The sequence below is a fragment of the Hetaerina americana genome, unplaced genomic scaffold (genome assembly GCF_022747635.1).
Source record: "Hetaerina americana unplaced genomic scaffold, ioHetAmer1.1.p SCAF_7, whole genome shotgun sequence".
Lineage (NCBI taxonomy): Eukaryota > Metazoa > Arthropoda > Insecta > Odonata > Calopterygidae > Hetaerina > Hetaerina americana.
In genome coordinates this window covers 66177887-66192190 of record NW_027287316.1, presented here as the reverse complement: position 1 = coordinate 66192190, position 14304 = coordinate 66177887, and the positions used below count along the sequence as shown (strand labels likewise).

General features: G+C 35.0%; 1 protein-coding gene across 1 annotated transcript in view; it reads left to right on the top strand.

Annotated features, from left to right (window-relative positions):
• The window catches only part of LOC139696571 (uncharacterized), a 46199-nt gene that overhangs the window by 24499 nt on the left and 7396 nt on the right, over nt 1–14304 (top strand). The window contains exons 9-13 of the mRNA XM_071595376.1: nt 3684–3922; nt 6684–7064; nt 9361–9482; nt 10957–11239; nt 13170–13429. Coding sequence (XP_071451477.1) covers nt 3684–3922; nt 6684–7064; nt 9361–9482; nt 10957–11239; nt 13170–13429 — 1285 coding nt within the window. The remainder of the gene's footprint in view (nt 1–3683; nt 3923–6683; nt 7065–9360; nt 9483–10956; nt 11240–13169; nt 13430–14304) is intronic.

The window sequence follows — 14304 nt, the reverse complement described above, 5'->3', positions numbered from 1 at the left end:
ACATATGAGTTTCCCTTGGGAATAATTGATATATTTTCCTCTGAACTTGAGGGGAATCAACTTAATTAAAAATGTTACTTTATTTCTGTAACAAATGGCAATTTTAGAAGAATAAGTTCTAATAAATGATAGATAATTAATTATTTTATTTTTAATTATTTATTTAATTTATTCTATTGTATTGAATTCATATAATAATTTTGCTCTGAGCTCAATTAAAACAGTTAAACTAAAAAACAAATAATAATGAATTCCAGTAATATAATAAATGAATGAATTTAACAATTGTGTTTTTTATGAAAATGCAATATTCCCTTATTAGACATAAAAATAATCAATACCTCTCTCTCACTTGATAGGTTGGCATATGAGCTATGATTATAATCTTATTTCATAAACTTTGGCACTCAATTCCAAAAGTTTCATCATACCTGTTATATCATTACCTTTCACATTGTCTAGTACCACCCCCATATAAATCATGCTTAAGGGTCCACTCAGCAACCTGTGTCTTCGTCACGGGGTCTCACTTAACTCAGAGAACCTCTTCATCTTGCCTAGCAGTGACCCTTCTTGGAGTTGCTTGATGGCTGGTCTTGCTCCTCTAGTGAATGTCTATATAATGGGCATCCGTTGCCTTGAGAAAAGAATAGTCTAGTCTGACTCATCACATTATTCTGATGGTTAGGGAGGTCTTCACTGAGGGACGGAAGTAGTCATGGGGATTTATACTGAAGTTTGCACGTTCTCGCTCCATCTGCCATGATGAGCTAAGCCTATAACAAAAGGTGTGAGGGGAAGAGATCCAGAAACTAATTTGTGTGAAATAAGTTAATGATAGGAATGTATCTAAAAAATTAACGTATGGCATACATACCTGATTGCAGGGTTGTGCCATAGTAAAGTGATCATGATATACTATTTAGTTAACATTATAATACTGCAATCCTAATGTGTTTTAAGTAAGTGCTTGAATTGTTTTGAACTTAATCTCACAAGGTAGAATTACTGAATTTAAATAATATATATTTATAAAATTTGATTAATTACTGATTATATAATAATAAAAGTGAATCATGAGTAGTTTATGTTTTTATAATTAAATTAAATGCCTACCCAACTGATTGAAATAATTGACAGAATTTTTATAAAATATTATCTGGAATATAGCAAGGCTGATTTAAATTATAATTATATATTTCCAAAAACTTTACCTTAACTGTCCGGTCCATAACTGGGTACCCAGGTATCCATTTTAACTTTGCAGATAGAATTAATTGACTTTTCCTTAACCCTTTGCACTCGGGTGCTTTTTTCTCGATTGCCTTAGTCTACTCGGGATTCATTTTTTTTAAATACCCCAAATTTACTAAGTGTGGCACTAGAATGAAAAACTGAAGTTTCTTTTCACACAAACTTATTTATTTGGATTTTTCGACATAATTATTGATAACTTTATTGATAAACCATAATTTAAACTCTATAATTTTTCATGGTATGATATTTTTGGAAGCATTCACCAACATGAAGACCTGGTTTACAATCACACGTCTCACAGGTATATATCGTCTCTCTTCTTCCTCCTTTGATTTTTCGGTCAGAGCAAACCGCACAATCTTCATGTTTTTTGTTAGGGTGAGGTGTGATTATATGGAGTTTTCCATCTAAACGTTGCTCTATGTTCGTGGATGGTAATCTAACCCTGGACGTTTGTGTACCATCTCGGAATTCTCCAAAGAGATCGTGTAATAGTTTCCTAACAAATTTCACATGCGAGATCGGTTTTTCATTTTTTCTTTGATAGCATTCTTTATACAATATAAATGAATTTACAACACTGACCTCAAGCCTCCAGAAAAACAATTTACGCCACCATTTTAGAGTTTTCCTCATGAAACAGCTGCTTTCTAATTCTTTGGAATACTTATCCACCGTGAGGAGGGGGAAATCGTTCAGAATGAGCAACTACTAGCTGGAAAGCATTCGTCCAAAGGGAAAGCATCTTTTGTAAGAGAACCCTCTGTCATTAGGGAAAACACCTGCGTTATGCTTCTAGAAACGTAAGTAAACCTTGGAGACTAAGATAAGGAAGGTTTTTTTACCACAGGAGGATGATGCAACCTCAAAAAAGCACGACTCCAGGAAAAGGCCTAATGTTCGCGTTTTACTATGAATATAATAGATCATATCTTGGACCCTCCTACTCAAGATTCCTGACTATGCAATAGATAGGAAAAGAGCAGGCAGAATGTTTGATGAGACAGCGGACACTAGGAAGAAAAGGAAATGAAAGAGTCAAAATTAGAAAGCAATGAACTTAGGATCAGCTGACTGAGGTAACTTGACATTCTGGCGATCTTTTTTCAGGCACCGAAAATCTCTAAAAGACATTGCTTTACATTTAGCTGACTTCCAAGTAATGAATAGCAAACAATACAAATGAAAAAGAACCTACAACACGGTAAATAGATTACAAAAAACATCTTCGTATGTGGTGACATCCTTTGGGAGACGGCATTTATGTCGACGACGACATCATAGGTCGATACTATTCATTTATAAAACAAGCCATGCTATTAATTAAGCTTTAACTTTCCTTTTCCTTTCATGCAGATGATTAAAAGAAAAGTTACTGGAAAAATAGACTAAAATCCACATCCCCTCGTGGTGAAACTCTGTGTCGAGTGTGGCTCGACATACAAGCTGCTGCCGTTGCTAACCGTGTCGAGTCACACTCGACATCCGAGTGCAAAAGGTTAAAAAAATTGTATGACCACCCAGATCCCCAAAATTGAAGTAGTTTCACAGCAATTCTATGTAAAAAAATTTTCAATTAAATATTCAATAACAGTTGTAAATTATCAAACTTATTACCCCCTCCGTCATTACAGGGTACCCACTAAGGTCTCTGTCTATGAAAGCCAGGTTTATACACAGTAAAGAAACTGTTTCATCAAAGTGTTTGTGTAATTTAAATTTTAGATAAATAAGCTAAAATATCGTTTGTAATTGCTTCATTTAAACAATTTTTATTATAAACAATGGTAAAGATAGCTGGTAGAAAAACATCATTCCGTGTTTTTTTCATTTCGTTATTTTTTCTTTTAATTATAATAACACAGTTCCATACAACAAAGCTAGTATTTAATTGTTATAAATAGCAAACATTTATTTATTTCGCCCAGTCCTCACATTTTGTGGTAGTAAAACAATGTTCATCACAGAGAGGGAACTCACATACCAAACATGACTTTTGAGTTTTGCGATGTTTTTGTATTCACTCTTTAGACAAATATGGCATGTACTGGTGATCTTTTTCCTTCCGGTTGAATCTAACTGTGCCTGAGGTTTCCTGGCTGTTGACTGCGCATGTGGATTTATGGCTCAATAGAAGATGCCTTAATAGCTTAACTACCTAAAGCACTCCACTGGACATTGAAGGATCCGGGTTCGAATCCCAGTCAGTGCAAATGATTTTTTCAGTCTGAAATTATTGCATTGATGTGCATATTAGCGGATGACTCGGTTAAAAATTACTGTTCCGGCATCTCCCGCAGTTTCTTTGGGATTTCGTGTGCACTAAAATATATTCTGATATCTTAAAGTTCCATGGTTGGTCCATATCATATATACACATGCATGTATATTTTTGAAACTATTTAATCCCTTATATTCTTTTCAAGGTGTCACATACGTTTCAGCAGAAGCCAGGCAACCTGTCTGTTACCTTTTAACTTTGAACAAGCAAGGTAAAGTGTCAGAAATGCGACAGCAACTGTACAAGGTTTTGGCAGAAGAAAGCAAATGCAACTCACCTGCTTCATTGTCATCATCATCATCGGGGATAAAAGTTTCACCTCTAGACAATAAAATGGATATTGCTCTGGCTGAAGTACTGGACAATCATATTGCAAAACTACTTGTAAGTTGTCATCCTTTATTTAGATACGGTATTAAAATCCTGTTGCACAAAGAATTGTTTTCCTAATAATTTTGTTAAGACACTTTAGTTACTTATCAATTAAATTGCAAGTAAATATTATTTATTATGGATCTGGCATAAAGATATTGTATTACATGTGTAATATTTACTTGTGGTAGGGGAAGTTTACGATAATCATTGTTACTTTGTTGTATTCTATCTGTGAAATGTTTGTATTAGAAGGAGTTCAAGGTGACATTTTTTCATGTAAAGCTCATAAGCACATTTCTCAAATCTGGTGTTTAGATAAATAATATGGAAAGAGTGTAAACTCAACACCTTCAATGTATAGTTAATGCTTTTACGTTGTCTCTTTTGCCCCACCTGTAACACACGTTTTTACCATACAACCCAAAAAGATAAATTGCTCAACTTCATCAAAGGAATTGTCATTACCAATTGTCTCATTGATTGTGCTTATAATTGAAGTTATTGATAGCAACACCAGAATGAATTTTGCAACTAAAAATCCTCCTTTTAAATTATTGATTGGTACTTATTGGATTTCTTTAGAATCAGTAGCTATAAATGCCATTTCATTTTGGAAGATTTTATTTAGTATTTTATTATTTGAAAGTCTGACTAGCAGAAACATCAACGTAAATATTATACCTATAATAGAAAAGGAAATAATGCAGCAATCATATAATAGCCGACGATATCAAACCAGCTGGGGTGAAATATTTTAAGATTTTCATCTTTGAAAAATGCTTGTTATTTTCATAATGTATATGCATATAAATAGGTTTTTGAATAAATAGGGTGAAGTGGTTCTCGTTTGGAATGCTGTGCTATGATTTGAATCAGCCATGCATTCACTCAATAAATAAATCTTCCTGGAACCTCATGATATCACTAAGTCAATGATTAAATTTATTAAGAATGTGTATTAATGGAAAAACTTAAGGTGATTTGATTCATTAATTATTTTTAATAAAAAGTGCATTTTTAAATTAATTGGGAAAAAATGATGCTTCTCATGCCCATAAAATTTTTATTTATGTCTGTTTATCTCCTGTCTTCTTTGTGATGACTTTATTGCCACTTAAAATACTACCTTGATCAAAAAGTTCCCGGAATAACCACCGTGTGGCGCTCCCATCGTTCCGATTTGAGTTATGTTTTTTTTGTTAAATGGGTACATCTGTTGTTGATATTCCCTTTAAATCTTAGTGTCATAACTTGACTTTTGCAAAAGTTACGTAGCCAAGAGTACATCTATCTCTGTGTGTGTTGGCGATTTTTTACAATTGCAGAAATGGATTTAAATTTGCAACAACGAACTTGTATTAAATTTTGCGTAAAAAACGGATTTAGTGGCGCACGGACGTTGGAAATGTTGGAAAAGTGTTTCGGCAACGATTCTCTAAAAAAAACGGTCGTTTACCAGTGGCACGAGCGGTTCAGAAGTGGTCGTGAGTCAATCGAAGATGATGAACGCAGTGGCAGACCATCGACATCGAAAGTCGGTGAAAAAATTGATAAAGTAAAAGAAATGTTGGTCAATAACCGCAAATTAACCATCAGAGAAATAGCGGAGGACTTGAACATTGCCTATGGATCCGCCCAAGACATTGTGGTTAATGATTTGGGTTTCCGTCGTGTAGCAGCAAAGTTGGTGCCAAAAGACCTCAATTTCATGCAAAAAAGAGACCGTGTTGACGTCGCAAAAGACATGATTTGCGAGGCTGAATCCGATCCCACATTCATCAAAAGGATCATTACTGGAGACGAGACGTGGGTTTATGAGTACGACACGCAATCCAGACATCAGGCAAGTGAATGGCGTTCACCAAATGAGCCGAGACCAAAAAAACCACGTCGTTTTCAGTCAAAAAAGAAGGCAATGCTGACGGTTTTCATGGATTACAACGGTGTAGTGCATCATGAATTTTTGCCAGAAGGCCAGACAGTAAACAAAGAGTATTATTTGGGCGTTATGAGACGTTTGCGTGAAGCAATTCGCCGAAAGAGACCAGAAATGTGGGCAGAAAACTCGTGGATTTTGCACCATGATAACGCACCGTCGCACAGTGCTATCATTATTCGTAATTTTTTGACGAAAAATGCAACAAATACCATCCAACAGCCACCGAATTCACCTGATTTGGCTCCCTGTGACTTCTTTCTGTTCAATCGAGTTAAAAAACCATTACGGGGAACGCGTTTTAGCAGCCGAGAGGAAGTAATGGAAAAATCGCAGGAAGCACTGATGGACATACCGAAAACCGAATATAAAAAATGTTTCGAAGATTGGATCAAGCGCTGGCATAAGTGTGTTGCAGTCGATGGGGATTACTTTGAAGGGGACAATATAGATTTAGATGAATAAACTTGTATTTTTAATTTTCTGAATAAATTCCGGGAAATTTTTGATCAAGGTAGTATGTTCATTTTGCATAAAACCATATCTATGTTATTAAATGTACGCATAAAATTGGTTTGATTCTTCATTGCTTTCTTACTTCATAACTCTTTAATATTTTTCCCTTTTCATCTTCTTTAAAAAGTTTTATCGTAAAATGATAGCTCATAATTATAGAACCAAATCGCTTTATATAAGGTGCTGTCTTGGATTTAGGCCAATACCATATGCGTACAGGCTTAGTAGCCTCGTTTGGTTTTGATATTTTAATTTATTTTTTATGAATCTGACTGTGAGAATATTATTAGGTCATGGTATTTCTTCATTACATTTCAGGATGACAATTATCTCCTCCGCTATGTAAACGACACCAACAGGAGCATATACGCTTTTGAGTTAAGGTCCCCTCCTCTGGCCTTCGGGGTGTCTCCCTCAGGAATGGAACCAAGTCCTTCAAGAGAAAATAAGTCCACAAGTTCCCTACATCCCACTGCCGAGCCTTTGGATCTGACGCATGCTAGAGGTTTGGAAGGGAAGCAGGGTTCCAGTGGAGACCTGGGCAGTGCAGGTGGTTCCGAGGACAAAAGGAAGGAGCACATGATAGTTGCTAGTGGCTCTGATGGCTGGAGGAGTTGTGCAATATGCCTGGAGGAAATGGACACAGACCTTCGTGTACATTCTGCCTGCAGCTGTGTCCTGTGTGAATCATGCATTGAGGTAACGAGATGCACTATCCCTGATTAACTCTCTGAAATTATTGGCCATTTGGTAATGGGGTACTGTGTTTTTCTAATATATGTTCTTCTTACTTATGAACATGCACCCTGTGGTCATGATATTATTAATGCTGATTTATTCCCATGTATGCATTAATTTCTAGGCATAGAAGTCAAACCAGTCATTCCCTATTTTCATTGTAGTACATGTGTATTTATGCCTAAGAATTTAAGCTATAATCTCAATATTCTTATTTAGGCTACATTTGTTATCATTGAAGTAAATACAATTTTAAATGTTAATTATAATTATTGAGACAGTCAAATCAATTTTAAAGATTAATATATATGTTGATTTTTCAATTTCTTTACTGAAGTAGGCTGCTCTTTTTATAAATGACTTTTTGAATCTAAAAAAAATGAAATGTACGGCCCATCCCAAAACTCGCTAAGACTAATTAAGGAGCAAATTGTAGTTTGTATTACCCTCTTCTGAATTGTGAGTGCAATACGTTTGGGAAATTTAGAATTAGGTTCATAGATGAAATAGTTGAATTTTGCCAATGACAACACTAGTTTATGAATGACAGGTTTTTAATGAATTTTGCAGTCATAACTATTTAAAAATAATTATTTTCTTTAGATAACTTTGCGGTTAAGGTAGTTTTTCAATGGACACAACTACCAAATAACTATCTTGTCTCTTCTATCATAACAGAACCCAACATCCTGCTATATAACAAACCCCTCATCATTTCCATGTACTTCCTTCCTCCATTCATTCCGTTCAATATCCCTATCCTATTTCTGCCCCTTCCTTGTCTTTCTAACATTCTCCCCTCTATCACAGTGTTCAACATTCTGCTGCCAATCAGAATGCTCTGCATTCATATTTCATGCCTCTTGTGGATTTCTCATAATAATCCTCTCTCCTCCCCCACCATACCCAGCACCTCCTCATTTGTGTTCCTGTAGGTACATATCTAAGTTTTAACTAGCCTTTTCTTAACATCCTTACTCAATGTCCCAGCCATCAATTCCATTCTCCTTGTGCAATCTTCCTTCCCGAACATGATTCTCATCCTTACTACCTTACTACTTTGACCGTTTTGGTCCAAAATACTTGCTAGATACGTAAACTGTTTCACCTGCTGTGGTGTTTGCCCTCCTATTTTAACGTTTAACTTATCCTTTCTCTTTCTAGAAAACCGCTTAATTTTTGTTTTTTTAAATTGGTTGTTATCCCATATATATCACACTGAATTTCAAATTTATTCAGCAATGCTTGCAACCCCTTGGCTGACTGGCAAACTAAAGCTTTGGTCGTCAGCAAACCTAACTGATTTAATGAAATCCCCACCAACTTAAATTCTCATCTCCACTTCTTTTCATGCCTCTTTAGTCATTTCCTTCATATATATATTGAACAGCAAGGGTGCAAATGGCCAACACTTCCTTCCACCTTTTCCTAACCCTGTCCATCCGGACTCTCCGTTCCCTGCTTGCACCTGAGCAGTCTTAGACAAGTACAGGTTGCAGGTTAGCCTCCTGTCCCTCCAATTTATTCCTATTATCTGAAATATGCTCATTAGTTTTTCCCAATTATCTCAATCAAACGCTTTTTCGAAATCTACGAAACAGGCAAATATGTGCTAATTGTATTCATTTCTTCATTATCCTTGGTAGTTAAGAGTTTACCACGCATTTGTTTCTGAAATGATAATCTGAAAAAAATAGACATGTGACTTATGAAATTCAATTTATTTATTTTATTTATTTAAGCATTAGTCCGAAAACAGCACATTATTGGCCTTTACATAGGACTATTAACAATAGGCACATAATAATAATATATACAATTGCAAACACCCAAGCCCTAGGTGGAGGAAAACCCACCCAGGCAGGAATCAAACCCATGACCTTTGGGTTTGCAGACAAGGGCATTACCCCATTTGAAATGATAGCTTTTTCATTAGTATTCTGGTGAGAATTTTTACTGGTCAGACCAGTCAATGCTGTAGTTTCTAACCTTTATATTTCTCTTGACAATTTATCTCCTGTAAGAAATATATCGTAGCAAAGAAGTCAGCATAAATTTTCAGAGCTGTTCCTGAACGTAAAATATGTTTTTTGTTATGGAAGCTATTTTCAGTTTAACCCTTTAATACAATTGTGATAAGACCACTGCAATTTGTTTGCTAATGAGAGATAATTTCATTGAAGGGTGTTAGTTACTATATTTGTACTTAAATACTATTTTTAACCAATCTATGTTGACCTGTTAATATTTCTTTCAGACATCATGTCGCCACTATGGAGGGGACTCCCTAGCATGTCCAGTGTGCGGTCAGGTGGTCAATCCAAAAGAAGAATTTCTTCCATTGGATAAAGTAGGGAACTACCAGCCACCTGCAGTGAGGTTCGTCTGAGTCAGTTTTACTATTTGGTTATTGATATACTCATTTGAGGATTTTGTCTTTCACGAGAGATTTCCCATTGCAAGAACTGAATTTTTTCTCTAGAGTAATCTGTTGTTAAGAGAGATTAATGGTAGGTTCTTGGCACTTCTTTCATGAATTGTGCCATTTAATGACTTCTGCACCTATTGGTATTATTTTCAATAAGGTATGCTGTTAAAATAGTCACATTTTCCCACATTCTCCCTTCAAGCAATTATAAATTTTTTGGAAGGAAGTCCAAAAGGTGGGTTTCATACCACAAAATGTGTTTTTGGTGAGAAAACGTGGCATTAAAAAATTAAATTACTAACCATTAACTAATAAATGTATAAACTTGAGATTAATTAAATTAAAAAAATTAAAAATCTTTTTTGGGAGAAATAATGGAAAGCATAAAAATAAAACAAAAATTGTATATCGAAGTGGTTTCATATGTATTATACCTGTTTCACTTGCAGTGAGCCATAACACTCCATTAATCTTTATTAAGAAGCCTTAGAAAAGTAATCCTGTATTTACATACAATATCAACCTAAATGGGCATTTTTTCCGCGAGTTAGGGGTTGAAAATCAAAATCCATCTCATTAACACACCACAAGAAAGTGAATCCATAATAAAACCCACATTGCATCTGTATGGTTACTTTATTGATGTATGTAACTTTGTTAGTAATGGACATTGATAGTTCTCTTGTACTGCTTTCTAGTTCCAATTCTAGTTTCTAGTTCTTTCTAGCATGTCTGCAATCACCAATGCCTAGTGCTTATGGTGCCATTGACAAGTTCAGCTAGAACAGTTTGTACAATAGATGAAATAGGATGTATTTTCAGACTACTGAATAGCTTAGAAGTGCATTTAGAGATAATCAGAGCAGTAACAAAGAAAACCGAACAATTTTTGAAGAAATGGGAGTCGGAATTCACCCTTCTTCAGACTATTTCAATTTCATCTAAGAAAAGTGTTAAATATTTAAAATCTTAAAAAAGTTAAATGGATCCAAAATTGTTGGGAAAAAAATTTGACTGAAAAATCATGTCTTTTTCATTTCACAAGTTTAAAAAAAATATCACATCAATTTTAAGGAGACATATTTCACATTCTCTTGAAATTTATTTCACTTCAATAAAATGCTTTATTTTATCACCAACTGGCAAATTTACAAGTTTTGCGGAAATGACTGTTTCATAGGCTTAATTCAAGATTAAAACTCATATTTTTATATATTCTACTTTATCTTCATTAAATTTGCAAAAAAAATCTACTCATTGATTACCCTACAAGAGAATTCCTTTAGTAATTTCTGAAATATTTTCTCAAATTTGAGTGCTATAGTTTTTGGGACTGATGTCTATCCTGAGAGTTGTGATTATCGTTGTGTTCTGGTGACTTGAAAAGAGTGCTCAGTGGTCACCCTTTCTTTCAAAATGAAACAGGATTTTACAAGTGCCGCTAGTCTTCCGAGTGGATGAGGAAGGAGATGGAAATAACAATCGCAAAACAATGAAGCTCTGGGGCCACCCGGCTCTATTGAGGCTCCCGTCGCGAATACGAGCCAAAGATTTGTACGAAGCAGTTGAACACATCCTTCCTACCTGCCTTCACTCATCTCAACAGAAAACTTCTGGGAATTCTCCCGTGTCGAGTCCATCCTCACATACATCCATGCTGCAAGAGGAAGATGTGGCCAAATACCAGTTGCTCCTGGTTGATGGCCAGGTACTGTATACGATCATTCTAGTTAGTGTACTTGTGGTTTTTTTTTGTGTTTAATTTTCATCTTCAAGGTAAAATACAAGTTTCAAAGTGTAAAAATCATTTGCCTTGACAGGGATGCAAACCCAGATCCCTTGGCATCTGGCTGAGTGCTTTAGACGGTAGATCTCCTGAGATGATCCTTTCAGGCTTAGAAATTTTAGGGACTTTAAAGGAAGAGGTAGTTATGATGAAATGCTGTATATAAAATTTTGCAAGTATTCACAGCCATGAGCATCGCACAGCTGTGTACAAGCGGTAACGTCCTTGACTGCCAACCCAGAGGTCACGGGTCAGTTTCCCACTGAGGTGGTATTTCTTCCACCTAGAGGTTGGGTTTTTGTACTTGTCTTCAATGTAATGTTAAGGGATTAGGTGGTAAAAGGGACTATTAAGTCAAATTATTGTCCAAAAAAAGTCATTGATAAAGAAATTAATTGAAAATGTATCAATATCTAAATGTAGAAATCATTCACCTTAATGGTAGAATGATGTTTGATGAGGAGGACCAGCGTACAGATTTAAATAAAATAATGCATCATTTGTGAAATCAAGATGAAAACATGTTCATGTATAATTTGCTTAGATTTATTCTGGAATTGCCATTTAAGGATTGGTCAATTGATTGGCCAAAGGACCTAAAATCACTCTTCCTTGGAGAATCAGTCAGGTACAATCTGTGTTATTTTAGTAAAATTAAAATTTATACTTTCCTAGGGAGCTTGGAGAAAAAGACGAATGGCAGGATGATGAAAATTCTGGAAAGAGGAAAAGAGTCACTCTATTTAAAAACTTACTAGTTTGCTTAAGTAAGGGTAAAAATAAAAACTAAGTTAACAGGGAAATCTAAAAAAAGCATATTTTGCTTTTCATCTCCTTAATAAGTACCTCAATGGAAAATGTTTTTTTCTGATTGCCTCAGTTTACCATTATACTGTGAAATAAATTTCATATGGCGAAGTAATGTGACTATCTAAAACATGTGATACTAAACTATGGTGATGTATCGGTTATGATAATATCATGCGAGTTCAAATTTAAAATTCTTTAAAGAAATGATTTTTTAAGACTTTGGGTTTAAAATAAAGGATATTCTGATTGGTTTTAAGAAGTGCAATCTCTTAATCAGATGAAGTGTTACAGGCTTGAACTTGTCAAATTTCTTCTTAGTGAGTAAGAATATTTGTATGCATGAAACTATATAACAATAGCATTCATGCTCATTTCAAAATTCTACAAGAGTAGCTCAAATGGAGTCATCCACTAATGCCCATTAAAATGTGTAGCATAACCTAAAATTTCTGAGTGCAAGATGATGGCACAGTAGCTTAACTGGCTATAGCACTCAGCTGGATATCGAGGGGTCTGGGTTTGAGTCATGATCATGGCAAATTCTTTATACTTTGAAATTGTTGCATCATTCTGGAGCATATAGAAACATGACTCATAGATGTTCAAATTGACTAATGCTTCTGTATATATGCTTCCATTTTCAGATTCTACGTACAATCTAGTTGTATTACTGCTACTAAATATAGTATTATAATTGCTATCAAAGGTATATTTTTGAAATTATTCAAGATGTATTAATAATTCAAAGTCTAAAAACATGCTATAAATACCATGGGAACATATGCTAAATATTTAGGAAGGTGAAAATTGCTAAACAGGTAATGACAAAAATAATGTTCATCCTAGGGTTTTTACATAAATTGAAGTATTAGCAAAATATGGACCTCCTTTTATTGTACGTATTTTGTTAAGAAAGGTGCTTGCATTATCCATTTATTCAAGTTTTTCACAATCAATGGTTTTTGCACCCGAGTTTATGTAGTTAGGAAAATAATACCATGCCATTAGCAGTTCATTTATGTATTTTGTTTCCCATATCCAGGGGTATCATTGCTCAAGATGCATGTATACTGTGCATTGTCGTGGCTGTCGATTGTCATCTGTACCATCTGCAGAGATCATATTTCAAGCTGGAGACACACTTGCAGTGCGTGTGTTTGCGAGAGATCTGAGTGTAGGGACTGGTGGGGAAGGCATACTACCTCTCTTTGAGAAAGAAGTGACGGAGCATAGAAGCATGCATGGGAGATGGAAGGAGGAGCCCCTCTCCTTGTATGACTGCTTACAGGCCTTTAGTGAAAGGTAATTATTTTTGGTCTACCAAATAAGGTAGGTTTTGGATGAAGGGACAGACTACTTGCGGCTACATTTCTAAGTCTCAATCAATGCTACACAAGGTGACACACTGCACTGCTATGAACCCTTCTTCAATTCCACATACTAATGCCACCCTTCATTCCATCCAACATGCATTGCATTTTATACCCGCTTCTTCTCCTACCTAACATTATTCCTTCTATCACAGTCTTCAACTTTCCATTTCCAGTTAAAATGCTCTGCATCCGCTTTTCTTACCTAAAGGTATTATGAGTTGAATTTATTCCGTGAATGCTAACACTTGTGTGTATATTCATTGCTTTTAAACTTTTAATAAGGTAATATTCATGGTGATACACGTATAGGTCCACAGCAAGGGCATGGCTTACAGGCCAACTTTGCCCATATTTCTAAGTGAAATATTATTTTTGCATCTTTTGTTGATGATAAGGTACTATGATGAAGGGGCGATTGATTTGATTTTGAGGTGTTACAAAAGTCTGTCTGATTTCTTTGTTTAGGTTCCTGAATTTTTGTGTATTTTATTTTTAGCATAATTTTTGTCTAGTCACGATAAAATTTTACAGCTCTATCGTATCCAAATATCTTCTAACAGTGAAGCGAAAGGTGATATGTATGTAGCAATTTCTACCATGGACTCAGCCTCTTCCCCAATCTACGTATGGAAACATAGTTTTCCTGTGAAAAATTAAAAGGAACATGTGATTGAAAAACTGATGTGAACGGCTTATTATTTTCTCTTGTGAGTTTTCTTTTTTAAAACCAAAGATAAGGATAATATTTTATAATTGACGGTGACTTATTGAATTACTCGAATCTATTTTATTTTTACCTCTACA